General features: G+C 42.8%; 1 protein-coding gene across 1 annotated transcript in view; it reads right to left on the bottom strand.

The window, feature by feature from the left end:
- The window catches only part of PDIA5 (protein disulfide isomerase family A member 5), a 99,741-nt gene extending 94,136 nt beyond the window's left edge, over window positions 1-5,605 (bottom strand). The window contains exon 1 of the mRNA XM_069021081.1: window positions 5,474-5,605. Within this exon, the coding sequence (XP_068877182.1) occupies window positions 5,474-5,557 (84 nt within the window). The 5' untranslated portion in view covers window positions 5,558-5,605. The remainder of the gene's footprint in view (window positions 1-5,473) is intronic.
- Between the last annotated feature and the right edge of the window lie 12,978 nt (window positions 5,606-18,583).

Below are 18,583 nucleotides of genomic sequence, written 5' to 3'. Positions count from 1 at the left end.
TGCTCGGTGATGTCTGTTACCAACCCGAAAAGCCACCTATGGTCTGAGTCAGGAGCAGTGACTCCCACACCTACAGCAGCATGGGATGGCCAGCTGAGGAGAGCTCCAGCAGCATGGGATGGCCAGCTGAGGAGAGCTCCAGCAGCATGGGATGGCCAGCTGAGGAGAGCTCCAGCAGCATGGGATGGCCAGCTGAGGAGAGCTCCAGCAGCATGGGATGGACAGCTGAGGAGAGCTCCAGCAGCATGGGATGGCCAGCTGAGGAGTGCTCCAGCAGCATGGGATGGACAGCTGAGGAGAGCTCCAGCAGACACACGGGAAAATCAACAACTTCTGCACTGCAAGACCGACAGCATTCGAAAACCACGGGTTTGCCCAACAGAATTACATTTGCAGACATGCCCACTGGACACTTCCTGGGTTTTGTTCATTCCCACAAGCTCTGTGGAAGAGCACATTCTTACTGCATACGTAATCCAGATCAGTTAACTCTCACCTCAAGCCATTCCAGAAATTAAAAAACTGAAACACTACTAAAGCACTACGACATTTTGTTGCAGGGGTCACATCTGTAAAGAGGCAAGTGTCGGATTTTCTTTTGTTTTCAAAGGAAGGCAAATTAAAATTCTGACACATAGTGTCTTAGTACTCTTTAACTTAGGTTAAAGAATGCTACAAATAAGGCATTCCACTTAACGTGGTGCTTGCTATGTTCACTTTCCAAATATAGAAGGTAGCAAAAAATACCATGGAGACGTCAAGATTTGACTAGACTCTACTGTTCATATTGTTCTTAAACAGTGGGGTTTAAGCTACAGGCATAATAGTCTATACTAAAGGATGTTCTTAAGGGCTCTGAGTAGCAATTTAATTGTATGGTTTATCACTGGGTTTCAAATGCTCTGTGAAGGAAAACCTGTGCAACTATTTACTAATTAACAACTGACTGTAATAGGATCAATTACTAACGCTGACAAAGAAGTTTCTCGTTATTCTGAATGTGAAGCTCTCTCTCTTCAAGCCTGGCACTGGCACCATACATATATTAAACAAGCTGTCGATGAAATAATATTTCAAATACAACTTCTGAATGAGCACATTTGACTACAGAAGTTAAGGGCATGAGCAAAGCATATGCCACATAATCCCCTACTAAAAACTGGGTTTTCGAGAAGTTTAAAGAAATACCACCTACTCAAGAAGCACGTAGGAGGTACTATAAAAAGAAGACAAAAACACTATTAATGGGATTTATAAGGAAGAGAGGGCAAAAAAATGACACCTAAAAATCTCTAGCACTTTATATGGCACTTGTTATCTTCAAAGCATTGCACAAATGTTAACTAATTAATCCTCACATTTTTCTGCCAGGTGATAGGAGACAAAGCTTAATTTTAATAGCTGGAGCAAGATTCACACAGAAAGGAAGTGATCTGCAACAGGCGAAAGGAAGGCAGCACCAGAACAAACCAGCACACAGCTGATCCTAGAGCAGCACAACCACACAGTCATGCTGTACCATGTCCTGGAAAGGTGAGGAGGGGTAGAGAAAGAGTCTCTTTGCAGTCAGCCAGCAAACAGGCTATATGACTCTAAACCCAAAGACAACAGACAAGACATCATCAAGACAGTCACAAATTAAATTACCTCTGTTATCTGTGTTCTGCAAGTGTGCAATTCACAGCACCCTCCACCAATGCTACCAGCCACTCACAGCCAGCACAGGGCCAAAACTAAATACTTGCTTTGCTGTAATTTTTTGCCGTTCACAAGCATGAAAAGGTGGCAGGAACAAGGTAAACAATATCTTACTTCCAAAGTGACCCTGCCTGCATCAAGAAATTTAAGGCAATGCTAGTTAGTGCAATGCAATTTGCAACCAGAATCACTGAGTTTTTCCATTCAGACCTCCAACCACAGCTCTGAAGAAATACCTCACAGCCTCCATTTTACTGAAACAGGGGAATTCAAGGAACTCCATCACCAAAAGGCAAAAGAAGTGGTCAACAACAGAACAAGCACCTCTTCCATCACCAACTGTTCATGACACCATGAACTCACCCCGGGGCAGGAACACCAGTTCTGATGACCACACCACGCTTGTGTCAACATCCCAGGGCCTCTGAGGTAAACAGGTGCTCGGGCACCAAAATCAATGGACTGAAAACATCCCACCAAAAGGCATGGAGTGGAGTAAAAAAGTCAAGGTTTGACTTGGAAAGGGCATCTCAGGAGACAGAGCATAGCTCATGTCACAGTTTCACACACCTGTATTTTGAAGACGGAATGGACAAAGTAGGAATACGAGGCGGGACAGCAAGTAAGGGATTTGTCTCTGCAATATCCTCCCTCTGACTGCCAGGAAACACTTTCCAAAGAGGCTCCTGTAGTACAAACAATAAGTAGATGGGAAGAGGCACTCCTGAATTCAAGCCCAAATGCCATAATACGAAACAGCACCTGAGCACTGCAGTGGTGAAGCAGTACTCACACCCTGCCTGCAAACTCACCAGAGGCAAAGCCACCGCTGCCACACTGCAGGGCTACCTGCAACACAGAGGGAAATCATGCCCAAGCCCTCCCTGCAGGCCTGGATTCACAAGTCAGTGTCAGTGCTCACTAGTGCATTCCCGTGATCCTACTGGCAAGGATTAAGGAAGTACCTGAGGAGCTGGAAGCCTGAAATGTTCCTTTCAAGCCCTTCTTTGAAGGCACTGGGTTTGAGTGGCACCAGGTCACAAAGTCTGCTTCCCAGCAGTGCTCAGTCAGCCGGACTCTTGACTCAGTTTCTCTGTCATTAAGCCAACACTCGGAAGACAAACTGATCTTTGCCACACTGGCATGAGATAACATTCATCAGTGTTTGCAAAGCAAACGGACCCAGATGCACAATCCTGTTGGGAAGCAGTGGCTGCCTTCTGCTAGGGAAAGCAGAGCACCTGATGCATCAGAAGAAATGCTAATCCACCGTTGTGTGAAACCCCTTCCCAGTGCCTTGAACAGTAAATTCTGTCCTTTGAGCATGAAATACCGTCAACCACTTCATAAATCAAACAGGGAACCCACAACTTCCCCATGGCTCTCCAACTCATTCAAGAAATAAAACTTTACAGCAGACAGCAATCACTCCATCTTCCTCATATGCGTATCACACATCCACAGTGATGCTGCAGGTAACAAATTAACATCTCGCATTAGAAGATACTGAAATATTTTCTTCATCCAGCTTTGTAGGTTCCCTTTTACATATGTAGGAAGTCTTACAGAGATAAGGATTTCAATTCTCGAAAGCCACCTCTAATTTTGGGTCAAAAAGGAGCCCTATTTTTCAGAAGTGCTACGCATGCACAACTCTAGCTGCTGTTCCAGGTGCACTGCAAGTACTCAGCACTTCCAGAAAAACAAACAACCCAAGAAACCAAAACACATTTGGGTACATGAAAAAGGACTGGCTGGAAGGAAAAAATGTTTCTTGTTGACCTACCAAGCAGCTGGTATTACCTTCACTTTAACTTTACACACTGAGAACCACCTGATTTAATAGCCCCACATCACCTCAAAGAAAAATTAAAAGCAGGTTTTGCTATGTCACAGCTGTAGGCTAGTTTTCCAATCCTGGAGTACAGCGAGTTACATATTTCAAGATGAAAAATCACACCTTCAAGTGCAAGATAATGCAAATTGGAAGAAATAATTTAAACTACTTGTACACAGCAAAGGGGAAAGAATTAGCTGAATCAACAGCTCAGTGAAGACATCTGCTCAGCATGCAGCATCACAGAGCAAATAAAATGCTGTGGCAAATTAAGAAAGGTAAGAAAGAATAATGTGGATAAATAAAAATGGCTTTGTATAATTTCACTGACAACAGCAGGCCCCCTCTGCTCATCTCAAAGACACCAGTTCTGCAACACAAAACGTCAAAGAGGGTAACTAGAACAATTAGGAACAACAGATTTATATGAAGAAAGATAGGGAAAAAATCTTTTAATCTACAAAGAAAATCACAGGAAAATATTTACATTAACATGAAATGAATGTTACAGTGCGAGAAGGTCTGACAGTCACAGTGGATATAGTAGGAAATACCAGAAATAACTCCATGTGCTTAGCTATTTTGAAGGGAGAGAAAATACAGTCCAATTGTAACTCCACTTCATCCATAGTATATGCACAATCTGAGGAATGCACTGCCATAAGTATCACTGAGAAAACTACTGCATATATTAAAGATGAGCCACAGATGAAAAAAAATCCACACTAAGACCTCTTCAGCATTTAGGGAGAGTTCAGCCTGACTTCAGTTTCACTTGAAATCAATAAAGTGCAGATAGCAGAGGTCTGCGATTCTAGACCAAGCTTAAAACAAAGCAAAAACTGTTCAGAATGCACAGCATTTCTTTTCTCTCCTGGATGAGCCAATAGCTATGGCCCTGCCAGGGGCAAAAGGCTACATCAGACAGGGCCGAATCTTTCTGTCCCACAAAGGCAATTCTAATATTAGTACAGAATAAGCACAGGGCAATTAGCAATTCCACACTTGATTTGTATGAATTAGATGAGTGCTCCCCGGTCATGCATTTCCAAACACATTTCAGATCACTCGTGCATAAAAAAATTAACGTAATTTTTTATTATTAACTCCATTTGTCCGGGCAGAAGGATGAACTGTAGTTCATGTCAATAAAGTGAATAAAGTAGCGCTTTAAAGCGTGCCTTCACCAATCTTTTAAGCTATTTATGCTAAATTCTGTGGATTAAAAAAAAAAAAAAAAAAAAAGAAAAATCAGACTTTAAAATATTGCTGGAAGTCTAGGGGCCTCCCTGAGGTGAGCAGCGCGCTACTCAGTGTAATGTCAGTGAAGCACAGCCCGACACTCCGGAGCGCACCGGGATGGACAGCGCCACATGCGAGGGGCGCAGGGGCGGCAGTGCCCGGGGCGGGGGTGCCACACTCAGGTGCACAAAGCCGAGCGCGGCAGCTCCGCTGCGGCACGGCCACCGCCGGGGGAAATCCTCTGGAAACCCTCTGCTGCCGCACCGCTTCTCACACGAAACTTGGGACCGAAGCGCCGGCGGTCGGAGCCCCGGGGGCCGGGGCAGGCGGGGACCCCAGCCCGCAGCCGCTCGGGGAGCCACCGCCGCACGCCGGGGTGCGCTTTCTCCGGGTGGTGCTTTGGGAGACAGAGAGAAAAGGAAAGGGGAAGCAGGAGAGCAGCTCAGGGGCTGAGCGCTGGGAAGACACCCGGGAGGAGCGCTGCCGGCGCCCGGCCATGCCGGGCTGCGCCGAGCCGAGCCGAGCCCACCCGCGCCGGCGGCGGGTGCGGGCGGCGGGGAAGGCGCCGCGCCCGGTCCCGGGGGCCCGTCCCGCTCCCAACTTTCGCCCAACTCCGCCGGCCGCACCGCGCCCCCGCCCCGGCCCGGGGACGGTGGGCACCCCGCGCCGCCCCCGCCGCCCCCCACCGCCACTCACCGCCAGGCCGAGCAGCAGCAGAGGGAGCGGCGGGAGCCGCCCGCGGCGCCGCGCAGCCCCCGCGCCCTGCCCCGGCACTGCCATCCCGCCGCCGCGCCGCACCCGCTCCGGACCCGCCGCCGCTGCGGCTGCTGCCACGTCTGGCGGCGCAGGCGCGCTCGCCGCCACCGCCCGCCCGCGCCGCGGCATGACGGGGGCTGTAGTCCGGCCCGCGCCGGGGATGCTCATCCCCCCGAGGGACGGGGCAGCTCCCACAGCCATCCCGCGCATGGAAATAAACGCCCAAACCCCGCCGAAGTGCTGCCGGCAATCACACAGCAATCCCCGTCCCGTTTGTTTCAGCAGGGTTTAAAAAGTTCCAGCTATTCTCTCCCGTCCCACTGGCCTCCCCTCCAGGGTTAGTTCTTTGTGCCTTTCTCCCGGCGTGTGCCTTACTCCAGAGAGCCTTCTAGCACAAAGCCTCTTATTCGATGCTTATTTGTCAGGGGTTTTAAAAGCTTTTGCTGGTCTTAGATCTGGAATAAGAGGTAAATAAGGGAACAAAAAATAATGAAAGGGGAGAGAGAGTTAACTTGTAGAAAGGCTTAGAAACTAGGACCTGTTGTCCTTGTAAGTTGTTCCCACTCATTAAATCCTAAAGGGCGAACCCTGTTTATCCTCACACGTCAGCAGGGATACCAAAGTGCAAGCAAATAAATACGCACACTGAGTCTGACCAGGATCAATTTGTGCAGCCTCCATTATAATCACAATATTGGAATGGTTCGCCTGCATCCAGGCGAACAAATCGGTCTATGCCCTGAGTCTGGCACAGCCAGTGAACCAGCTCTGCCTCGCAAGGACATCCCAGATGTCCTGCCAGTAATCTTAAGGTCAAGGCGGGTCAGCCACGTTGTAACTGGCTTCCCACAAACAGAAGGGATCTTCACCAACCGCCCAGTGGCTGTGTGAAATTCTTCCTTGGCTCAGAAACATCAAAGGAAAATCAAAGGCATCTTCGAGTCTGATCCTTACAGCTGACTGTCACCCGAGCATTAGAATAAGAGGCTGGCTGCAAGGGAGCAATTTGTAGATCCACACAGCTGACTGATCACTTCAAGTGGTGATCATGAAAACTGAATGACGTTGACATTAACAAGTCCCCTGGTGGAGATATAATTTTGCAAAGCAGAAACACACATAGAGAAAGTTATTACTATTAACATTTACACTTTTGTGGCATCTTTGGCAGCAGAATCAGAGCACACTTTCTCAGTCACAGCTGGATAACCTTTAGCAAATCATTTCACAGTGCGATGCCTCGCTTCCCATCTGCAGAAGGCCTTGGTTAGCCTGCCTTAAAACAAGGTTAGCAATCCCAGCTCTTGCTAAAATGCCAGTGAAAGCACATATGAGGCACAGCCCAGGAGCCATCAGAAGGAGTTTGGGATTAGAAGGGATGGATGGCTGAAGAGAGACTTAGGGAAGGAAAAAGCCTGAATCTTTTCACTTCACAGTTGAAGGACCCAAAACAAAACATCCTTTATGTCAAACATCTGTACCCCTAACATATGTAGTATCCACACTGCCACTTCTCACCTGCAGTCCTTACTGACTGCACTGGGATGGACGGACGGACGGATGGATGGATGGGTGTGCTGCACTAGTTACCACCACTGCTGGGGCCAACGTCCCAGTGTGTAATAATCAGCCTGCTAGTAAAAGGGTCTGGATCCCCAGCTGAATCCCAGTTCAAATAAGCTATCAAAAACTCCAGAAATAGGTAACCTCTTCTAGATGCTGTTCATCTTCAAATCCCCAGCCTAGAGCTGAAAGGCTTCTGCATGCAACTACCCTGACTCATCCAGACCTCTTATCTCAGCTGGATATCCAGATCCTCAAAGACTGTTTGAGTCCTCCTGTGACTCTTTTGTGTAGAAAAATGTTATATCTTCTGATGCTTCACATCACAGTTACCATTATCAGGCAATGTAAAAGTAACCTCAGTGTGGTAGAATTTCTGTGCCGTGTCATAACCATACAGGACATGCTGCCATTGTGATAGGAAAGGATAAAATCATGGGAACATGGTTGTTTTGTCACAGCAGTACATTTTTATCATGACGGCAAGAGGAAACATTCTCAGGAAGAAAGAAAAAAAGAAGACAAGCTATTTCAAACTAAGCTTCTGAAAGGTTATGTAAAAAATCCGGTTTGGGAAGCTGCAGTTTTTATACACAGGAGAATATAAAAAAGGTATCCATGTGGCAACTACAGCTTCTTTCATTCAGTTTGGCTCGATAATTTGTATTGACATGACAGGCACTGCCAAAACTTAAGAGACAAGATCATTGAGCATCTGTCACAGGTCAAAATAATATATCAAGTATCAGCTCTAGACAAGGCTTTACACAGTGGCAACTACTTAATCAATCCAGTCGTGCATTACTAATGAACTCATTACAGTTGTATCTCAGTGCACTGCTATCCAGCATCCCAAGTTTACCCTATACCTGTTTGACATTGATATCATATGTTGCCTGTTTCTCTGTAATTGTAATATTTGTATATGGCACTGCAAAACATGCTGAAAGTATTCGTTAATTCACCACTGAGAAGAAAGCATTACTACTCTTGGATTATAGATCAGAAAACAGTAGCAGAGAGATTATATGATTTGCTCAAGGCTATAAAACCAGACAGTTTCAGATCATGTTCATTTCCAAAGCCTGCACAGGGTCTGCTAATCCTTACTTGACTATCTACATTCAAACACCTTTTTTACCAAGAATAAAATACAAAACTGGACTGACAGTAAGTATGTCTGTAAGGAATTACACCTTCCACATTTTCTTTATGTTTCTGCTTTTTTTGACAAGCTTTATTCTTTGTTCTCTTTTTAACCTGAACAAGTCTCTGTTGGCTTCTCACAAAAGGTAAAATGAGTCACCTTTACCACAAAAAGTGATAGCAGAGGAGACAGAAAAACATACAAGTCAAATTTGCAAGCCATACAGAATCCAGGGGCAACATAGGCTCTTCTGGGACCCAAAACTACATGTCGTTTTCCCAGAATGGAAGCAGGATTTGCTTACTGCCTTAACTACACAAAGTTCTCTTCCTTCCTTCCTTCCTTCCTTCCTTCCTTCCTTCCTTCCTTCCTTCCTTCCTTCCTTCCTTCCTTCCTTCCTTCCTTCCTTCCTTCCTTCCAGTAACAGCTCTTCCTTCTTTAGTTCATCTTCAGCCAACTGATTTTGATCTGCAGGCTTGTCTCCTGTAAGTTTTGTGACATCTGTGTCATGGCACTGATTGCATCAGCTGAAAAGAGACATACGAGCTGGTTGCCATCAACAGATTGATGGTATCATAGCCCTCGGCTCCTTATGACCTTTCCTACAGCTCTTCAGCACATGATGAAAAGGAAAAGAGACAGGACCAGCCCCTGTAGGACTTTACGTGGGAGTGGTCTCAGAGAAGAAGCACAGCTGTACATTGCTTTTCTCCAGCTGATGTCTGTCAGAGGGGAGAGCCTGAAGGCAGCTTTCCACTCCTGCAGCCTCCTCAGCACCTGACAGCAGGGCTGCAGATGCAGCATATCCATACACATCAACTAGCAAGTTCCACGGAATACCATGAGCACACCATAATGATGGAGACAAAGGTGCAGCTGTTACATAAAGGATTGTTTCTTAGGCCACATGTTCCAGTTTCATACTGTTGCATGAACTCTTTTTAACACTATTTTAAAATACATCATGAGTCTCAAGGGACTGCTGTTATTCAAGCTGTGACATATTTGTGCTTTTCACCTGGTTCGCTCGCTGCAGTCAATGGGAATGGCATGGAGGCAAGTTGGGAAGGAGTTTAGTTGGAATGCTTCAATAGCAATGCTTTGCAATGGTGTTCTATGCAGCATAGAACTCTGGGCCTCCATTTGCTACATCATATCCTTTTACATTTTGGAGACCTAGAAGGACTCTGGACTTTTTGTACAGACCTTGCACAGCACAAAGGAAAAATACACACATACAGTGTGCTTTCATGGGAATTTTACTTTTGTACTTTATGGTTGTTGTTTCCTTCATTCTAAAATAAAAGTACTTTTGGACCACAGGTAGACAGATGCTCTTTATATACGAGAGGAAAAAACCAGTCAGAACTGCAGGAATCAGTTAAAAGTTGAGTACAGATATTTTCCGAGTATTTCCTCCTAGATATTTTCTATTACAGTTTTTATTGCTTTCTCTAAGTCTGAGGTCTGCATGTCCCTTTACATTTAAGAGGCCCTACTGTTAAGAACACTGTCGTTTTTTTGACTGAGTCTCCAAAGCTGGATATAATGTGTTCCTGAGTAACATAAAAACCTTCTACAGTACAGGCACCTTGCTGGCAGGTAGTAGATAATTTATGTCTCACAGTTACCTGCTGAGAGAATAGTTAAACAGGATTAAAACAACCATTGGAGTCTAGCTGTTGTGCACTGACTGCAGCACTGCTTCATGTTCCCTAGGTACTGTGGTCAACAGTTTTCCAGTGATTTGCAGAAGCTCTATAAAATATTTAGGCTGCTTTACCTTTACTGTATCATCAGGAAAGTGTGGAACAATGAGCTTGTGAAGGAGGCTGAGATCTGAATTCAATGCAGAGTCCAACCACAGGTTTCCTGCATGAGGATTTACACATCATGTGATCTAGTGGGGGCTGACGTCTCCATCTATAAATCAAAAATAGGTGCATAAGTGGAGTTTAGCTAATACCCCCTGGATTGTGATGGCCTACATACTCTAGTAACAGGGGCCTGGCTGGTTATTTTTGAACAATATAGGTCGCTATTCTGCTGGAAAAATGTTTGATTTCAGTATGCAAGTTCATATAACAGGACTGATTCTGCCATGTTATCAGGGGTATCCTCACACCAACAGCTGGCAGCAGAGAAGAAGATGGGGCTTCTCCTGCAAGTAGAATTATTATATCTCTGGTCTGGTTGCACAAAATATTAATCCAGATGAAGGGCCAAATATAAAGCCAGGACTATAAATATACAATAAAAATACTGTTTGGTGTAAAACAATGCTTGCACTACTGGCCTCAGTATTTAGTGGAGCTGTATCCATTTACAGTAGCTGTGCATCTGTCTTCATATTATATCAAAAAATGTATTAACATTCAACCATCAGCACATATTTACTGCAGACTATGATCTACCAAAATATTTTTCATACATCTATCCTATGAGAATATAACCAATACATCCAATATATACATATTCAGTACTTTTCCCTCTCCATACATAGATAACTTTGTATGTACTTTTTTTTATACATGTATGCACACACATACACACACATGCACACATATGTGGTAGGTATTAGAGACACTTTGTGAGGATTTACATGATTTTATAATATATTAGTAAATATCCAGTCAATATTGGGCTTTTTCCTCTATTTTCAGGTTTCCTGGAATTAGTTTATGTGATTAAATACTGCCTGTTTGAGCTCAAGATCAGCAGACTAAATTAAGTGTATGACAATGCAGTCACTAGCTACAGCATGTAATATGGCAAATTTTAATGAGAGGGATTTTCTTCCTGGAAGACCTTTGCAAGGACCACTACTCAGAGCCATATGAAAGAATCTGTGCTGTGATGAAGCAAGCATAAAAACCCCCCCTAATCTTATGATCAAATCCCTTGGCTTTCTGCATCTGTGCACTCAGAGTAGCAATTTAGCAATCCTGTAAGGAATTTACTAGGTCCTTAGGATTTTCTCTCTATAAACCTTCTTCCTTCCCTGCATATTGCAGTAACCCATCTTTTGGAAGGAAAACACCACAGAGAATGCTGCATAGGAAAAGAGATTGTAGAAGAAGCAGAGAAGCAAGCAGGAATAAGACCTTGATCCTCAACTCTTTGAAGGTAATGGATTGACTTCAGCAGGCTTTGGCTCAATCCCCAGCTGTCAGGGAAAAAAGTCAGTAAAAAAAGGAGGAAAAACAGCTGAGAATCAACAGGGGGAAAAAAAAGAAGCAGAAAGAAAAAGTACTCGAGAAAAGGAAGAAACCAGAAAGGGTGAAAGGTAGAGTGCCAAGGGAAGAGAGGCAGAGGAAAGCAATAGCGGACACCACTGAAACATAAGCAGAGAAGAGTGAGAAAAAAATTGAACAATCTGTGAAATGGACACTGCAGGAAGCTGATTTGCTCCTGGTTTTTAAGCTGGTTGCACATAGCACAACCTCATCACCATGACTGAGACTGTCACTGTATTTGCCTGTTGATGTGCTTCCTGTCATGCCCTGTGTCCCAGCTCCTCTGGGCATCAGGCCAGCCCTTCATAGAGAACACCATGGCTCCCAAGTGTTCTCTGCCTCGAGGTTTCCTGTACATGGAGCAGTCTGGTGTGCACCTGGGTCTCCCCTTGGGTGTGGGGGTAAGCTCCTGCAGAAGTTGGTAGGAATGGAAGGAGCTCAGTGTCAGAGTAATACACAGTCTTGCCTCTTGCTCCACTGCAGCAATGAATAAATCATTTAACATAGATCTTATAAGCACAAGATTGTTTTGCAGGCCAAGAACAGAAGTTAGGAGACCTAAATTCTGTTTCAAAGGATGTTGAGAGTTGCCTGTCACAAAGCTCTGGCAATTGTCAATAAGCCTGTAAAATATTTTTTTTCTCATTTTCTTCTCTTGAAATATGCATACACCTGATTTGGCTTTGGTTTTGACCTCTTGGGAGCCCACAGGCTGAAAAGTATCCCCAGGATCAGATCAGAACTCAAATCAATCTGTTGGAGGTCAGGATGAGCAAGGAAACATGACCAGGAACCAGTGTGAAGGGCAGCTCTAAGAGAGGCTGTGTAGAGATGCAGGTAGGGATGGTGGGCAAAACTCATGGGTGGATGAGGAGTCTGTTGATTGCGTGAGGACATTGGGGACAGAGTCTAGGACTGATTGATGGATTGAATGAGGAAAATGCAACTGAATTTTCAAAATTGGTGGATGAAACTTAAGGTAACAAGACAGGAGCTAGCAGGACAGCAGAAGCTGTAGGCACACCCTCCCCCAGAGCCATTAGATTCCCAGATTTCTGCTCTCAGTCAGTATGTACCTCAACACACTCTTATCTCCAGATGGCAATTTGCTATTTCTATGAGTTAATTCTGGTGTCTCAACAACCAGGATGGCAATGTGGAATTTTACTGATGTCAAAGATAGAACACAACCTGCAAAATGGAAATCTTTTTTGTCTGGATTGCTTTTAAAAAAAAAAAAAATAGGAGATCACTTGCACACAAAATTCTGTTCAGAGGGAACAAAGTCACTCACTCAAAAAGTCAGGAGATGCTGGATTAGGAATGCTTCAAAAACTGTAGTAGCCTCCCTTGAATGTGGTTTGTGGAATGGAGTTTTTAATGACACAATTATTTTTTCCTCACAGATTGCCTAAGCTGTTTGTTGCAATAGTTGGGAGATGTATAATTAAAGGCAGGAGATAACTGAAAGGAAAAAGATGGTCTTATCATTAATGCAATGTGACCTCTGTAACACTGGGCAAATTGCTTAAATGAAAATTTCCCCACATTATCTCAAAATGTTCCTATCTTTGTTTTTGAGTATCCAACTTGGTATCTGAACAGATTTGTAGAAATGCTGAGCACTCATAAGAGAAACTGAATTGAATAGGAGCAGTGCAGTGTGTACTTATGCTCCGTACAGCTGACTATTCTGCAATAGGAGATCTTTGACTGTTAAACTGTACACTCAAAATAGAAAACTCAACCATATATTCCCTATCTATGAAGAGGAAAGACATCCTGTTTTATTCTACTATGTAATGGAAAGACAAGCTTATCACAGGCACAAAGCACTTGAGCTCTTAAATGACATGCAGAAGTATAACTCACATCAAAAGGAAGTCTGAGAAGCATACAGGGAGAGAGGCAAGGGACATACATGGATCATGGAAATTAAAATATGAAAGCTATGCACCTACTGAGCACCATCTACCCTGTGCATGGAAAAAGGAAAGGGATTGTGGGAAAAAAGTGTGGTCAAATATTAACAGATGCCTGTTTATCTAAGAAAATAGTTTTAGAGGAAACGAGCAGTGACAAGACAAGAATGTGTTCAAAAACATTCTGTCAAGCCTATGCAAAAATGTGTTAAGGACCTATAAAACTGAGATAATGATACTTTTCCTTGCAAGCAAAGTGCTTGGAGAACTGCTGGTGAAATCTGCTACAAGAATTAATGCATTTTTCTTTTCACAGCAACGATAAGATCTTACCAAGTGACTCCAGGATAACTCAAAGGATGAATCTGAAGACAATTTTAGTCAGTGGGAAGTTAGTTAATTTCAGGGGGTTTGGAGCAAAATCCATGAGCCATCAAACCCAGTTCAATTTTATGAAGTGACTTGATGTCATGAACTGTAGACCCTAGAGACAAAACCACGGAGTTGAGGTTATTAGGGTGACATAAGCCAGGATCTGGGTTTGGTTTATTTTTTAAACAAGTCGTGTCTTGGCAGCAACCCAGAAAAAAAGCAATATACATAAAAACAATAAGAGAAAGGATAGCATGGTCATAAAACAGCCACTGAAGTCTGTGAAATATAAGAGGAGGAGAGCACTGAGTCTCTAATAAGGCATTGTCCAGCTGAACTAGTATGAAGCAATAGAACAAGGCTTGGCTGAGGCTGATGGGGTCACCTCAAGCTCATATCCCCACACTTGCTGCAGAAGGAACTTAGCTGAAAGGGACAGGTTTGTTTCCCTTCTGCCAGTTATCCAGCAGGAAAACTGACCACCTGCTGAAGACTCTTGTCAATGACAAGCAGCAAATGGTAGCACTAAAAGTGCAAGGCAATGCAGTGAATGCAACCAGAGAAATACAGGCTGACAGTGAAAAATGCTGCTGATTTGAAGTGCACCATAGTTCTCCAAGTTTATGAAAGCAGTACATCTGGGCAGCTTGCACGAGAGACAATGACAGGGCACATGTCTGTGATGTTACTGTGGAAAGACAGCAAGAGCAAGGTACTAAGCATCATTTAGAAATGGAGTCTTACCACTATAGTGAAGAAAAGAGAACAACATTACCCATTTTTGTCAAATTCCTGGGCCACTCCTGTTGCCAGATTTGCAGGCCCTGCTCTAAGTCAGTGTTCCCAGCACGGTCAAAATACTGCTTAAGAGGCCAAGTACCCAAAAGCTTCTGCCTGTCATAGGCAGAAGATCTATTCCTCTGTGGATTCCCATGTGTAAACTCTTATCTCACCTTGCATATGGTTTCTCTGAGCCCCACGGAAAAGGGCTACGTGTACATTAGTTCTGTAAGTAACAGGGAGTTACTGTCACTGCAGCTGGGCTGCAGCTCCTCTGTGTGGGTGAGGGTTTGATGGACTGGGTGTGCAGACTCTACAAAAGTAAAGGGACACCAAGTATTTTCTTGAGTAGGTTATGCTTAAAGCCTGCTCTGATGAGAACACAGGCAGTGCTGGATTCAGTGAATTTGTCTAAATGAAGAATTACCAAACACTTATGTACTTCTAGCAAATCTCAAGACAAGAGCTCTAAGTTATAAGCACTTTTATTCTGCTGTCATCTCTTTGAAAGAGGAATCCCCTTTTCTCTAGATAACATCTGGCACCATGATGTTCTGATCTGATTAGAAGACTTTCATGCAGGTGTGTTGCAAGTAATTATAGTAATATGTATTTTCCTTTTCCTCTTGATTCAGTCCTGAGGTAGTCAGAAAAAGACAGAAATGGAAATGTTCAATTGTGTGTGATCTATGAATTTTTCCTTACCACCTTACCTTCCACCTTCCTTACCTTGAGTCTGTGCTTTTCCCTGTCACATTAGTATCTGATTGGTTATGTAGGCATAAATGCCAAACTTCTAAGTGGGAATTAACTTGTTTTTAATATTGTGTACTTACAGGAGGATTTTAAGGGCAAGGACCTTTTCTTCAATTGGCATATAAATGTAATGTAATACTATGATAAGGAACATAGATATATTTGCATGACATAAATCAAAACACTCAATGTCTGTACTACAAGAAGGATGATATGCCTTATGCAATGGAAAATCATGACTCTCAAATCTTCTGGAATTACGAACCCACAACTTTAATCAAAATCTGTTGGGTTTTTCCTGTTAATACTTAAATATTACAACACATGGAAGAAAGATTACATATTGAGTCTCAGCAAAATAAGTTAATTTTTCTGCAGTGTCAACTCATGTTCCTTTCTTAAGGCATCTTGTATGGAAAAAGCACAGCTGACTTCTGATACAGTTTTGCTTTTGTAATTGGATTTATGTACTGTAGTAAGATGCCCTTTTAAATTTCCTTCTTTTCAAATCTGTTTATTGTTTTTCACTTATCATGTTGACAATACTACCACAAGGCCTATTTGATTTATAATTACATTTTGGCAGAAAAATTTGTTAACATAAACATCATATTTATTTGCCCACATTGCTAGTAAAAAATATTTAAAATAATTCAAAAAATCCATTTGATCTTTCACTTTTGGATGTGTCATGGAGTTCTGAGGAATTTCACCAAGTGTATGAGTAAGACAGCTTCCTTCCTTTGGAGTAATTTAATGTTTTATGTAATAAGAAATGCAGAGAAAATAAATGTTCTTTGTTTACAAACAACAGACTCCCATTCAAGTGTTGAACAACTGTTATTATTAATTATTTACATTATGATAGCTCTGCAGAGACACCAGCATGGAGCATGGCTCTATTTCTTTAGCTGCTATATAAACATAGATGAAAAAGATGATTGTGACTATTTCATATGCCCAATATGCTAAGTTGCTTAAGGTAACAACCATTTGTCTATAAAAAGCAGGAAAAGGCTTGCATTAATCCAAACAAAAAAGCCTAACTCTACTGCTAAAATCATTTGTGGTAAGGAAAAAGGAAACACAACTAGAAAAGAATGTACTGCATTAACCTCACATCTGTTTACTCTTAATAGAGGGATAAGCTATTCAAATCTTCAGAAGGGCCATTAAAAAACAAGACTGAAGAAGAATCAAGATGGTCATTAAAGGAAAGTGAAACATTTTTTAATGGCTACTTCCTACATCACCGGTGTGCTGAATTACACCAGTGCACTACTGGAGCAGACTGGGGTCTAGAGGAAGACCTTGGTGACTCATTACTTTTGCCAGCTTTGGCTTAAACCCAAACAAGCACTGAGTTCCTCTTCATTGAATCACAGAATCACAGAATATTCTGAATTGGATGGGACCTACAAGGATCATCAAAATCCAACTTCTGGCCCTAGGCAGGACACCCCAAGAGTCACACCATGTTCCTGAGAGCATTGTCCAAATACTTGAACTCTGCCAGGCTTGGTGCTGTGACCACTGCCCTGGGTAGCCTGTTCCAGTACCCAACCACCCTTTGGGTGAAGAGCCTTTTTCTAATATCCAACCTAAACCTTTCTGGACAGTTTCATGCCATTCCCTCAGTTCCTGTCACTGGTCCTGTTGCTCTTTCTAGTGGATCTTTTTTCTCTTCTGTCTATCTCTTCTATATCTTTCTCTTTTTAGCTTTTTTAAGTAAGTGTTTTGATTAGTTGGCCAGGATCTCAGGCCTTGTTGCTGTGACATTAGGTAGGCTGAGATCCCTGCATTCAAAATCCCAAGTCCTGTTTAAATTTTTAAAACTGGAATGTGAACACACTTTAGATCCCCTTATCTTATCAAATTTAAAATAACAGTGATGGAGGAATCTACAATCTAGGAGCATTACACTAATCTAGACTTATAAAAAAGCTATTGTACATTCTAATTTTGGACCCAGAACTATTTGAAAATGTTTCTGTTATTAATAAAACCAGCATCAGAAGGTGTTAATCCCTTAGAAGTTGCAGGTTTAAAAGATGGATGCAGGAAATCTGTGGCATGTCAGGACACTGAAGTCTGTAAAACTACATTATCATTACTGGATTGTGTTTCTTCCTCCTAGCACATTGCTGTTTCCAGTAGATTTGATTCATTATTGTTGCTTCATTTTCAGTGTTATGCCAGTTTCTGGGACAGCCAACACAATAGACTGGGTTCCACTGAATTCTCCAGAAATAACAGCCCCCCACAAAACCCCACTCCCTTCAGAATGCCTATTTAAGATGGGATTTGTATGTCAGAAAACAGTCAGGCATGCCTTTTTCTGTATGCTTGCTAAATGATACTTAACCTACTGTGCCAGAATCTTGAGAAGGCTGTTTTCTCCTAAGACTTTTTCTGAGGAAAAAATTGCTTCCTTTCTCTCTAAGAGGGTTGTTTCCATCAAGCTTTTGGGGAAGCAATCTCTGCTAGAAGGCATGATCATGATCATAAAGGCGTCTCAGCACTGCAATTCATGTATGAGAATTAGAGGGAGCAGCCCCTGTCATTTAATCTGATTCACAGGGGGCTGGGAAAGAAGCAGGCAGAAGTAGTGTCTGAACAGTTTGTCAACAGGAAATCTGACCAAAAAAAGTACAGTTCTAGTCTGGTTTAGGTGAAGAGCTGAGCTTTCGATAGAACTATTTTAATTAAAAATACTTTTGGTCAATGGTTCTTGTTCTCTGCAGAAAAGTGCAGCTGAAGCAGCGGTAATAATCCTATTCCAATTCTGTAACATTACTGAGTCGTTCATATATTTCCTTTGATTGTCTTACACTGTTCTTTTTAGGCTGTGTTATCCCTTTGGTGTGTTATGGACTGCTGTGATGCACCATTTCCCTGCACAAATAAAGTGGAAGAGGAGGGCACGTTGATCTACTTATTACAGGGAACCCAACCTACAGTGAAGAATATAATTTTGCAATACCTGGACTACAGTTCCCAGGAGGCAGAGCAGCTATGTTTAGGAATCAAAATATTTTTCTTTTTCCTTGCCATTTCAAGCTATTCTGTATAAAACAAGGTCTCCTTTACTGCCCATTTTCCAGGCAGAGCTAGCCAAGGATCCACAATGACACAATAGAGGAGACCTACTTAAGAAAAAAAAAAAGAAACGTAGACTTTTTTATATTTCATTGTCTTCTAATGAGTTTATTTTCTTTATGTGAGGTACTTAAGCTGATTCTTCAGAAAAACTGGAAGTTAATAATGATCAATC

Source organism: Aphelocoma coerulescens, chromosome 7 (assembly GCF_041296385.1).
Source record: "Aphelocoma coerulescens isolate FSJ_1873_10779 chromosome 7, UR_Acoe_1.0, whole genome shotgun sequence".
NCBI classification, from domain to species: domain Eukaryota; kingdom Metazoa; phylum Chordata; class Aves; order Passeriformes; family Corvidae; genus Aphelocoma; species Aphelocoma coerulescens.
This window is presented reverse-complemented; position numbering and strand designations above follow the sequence as displayed.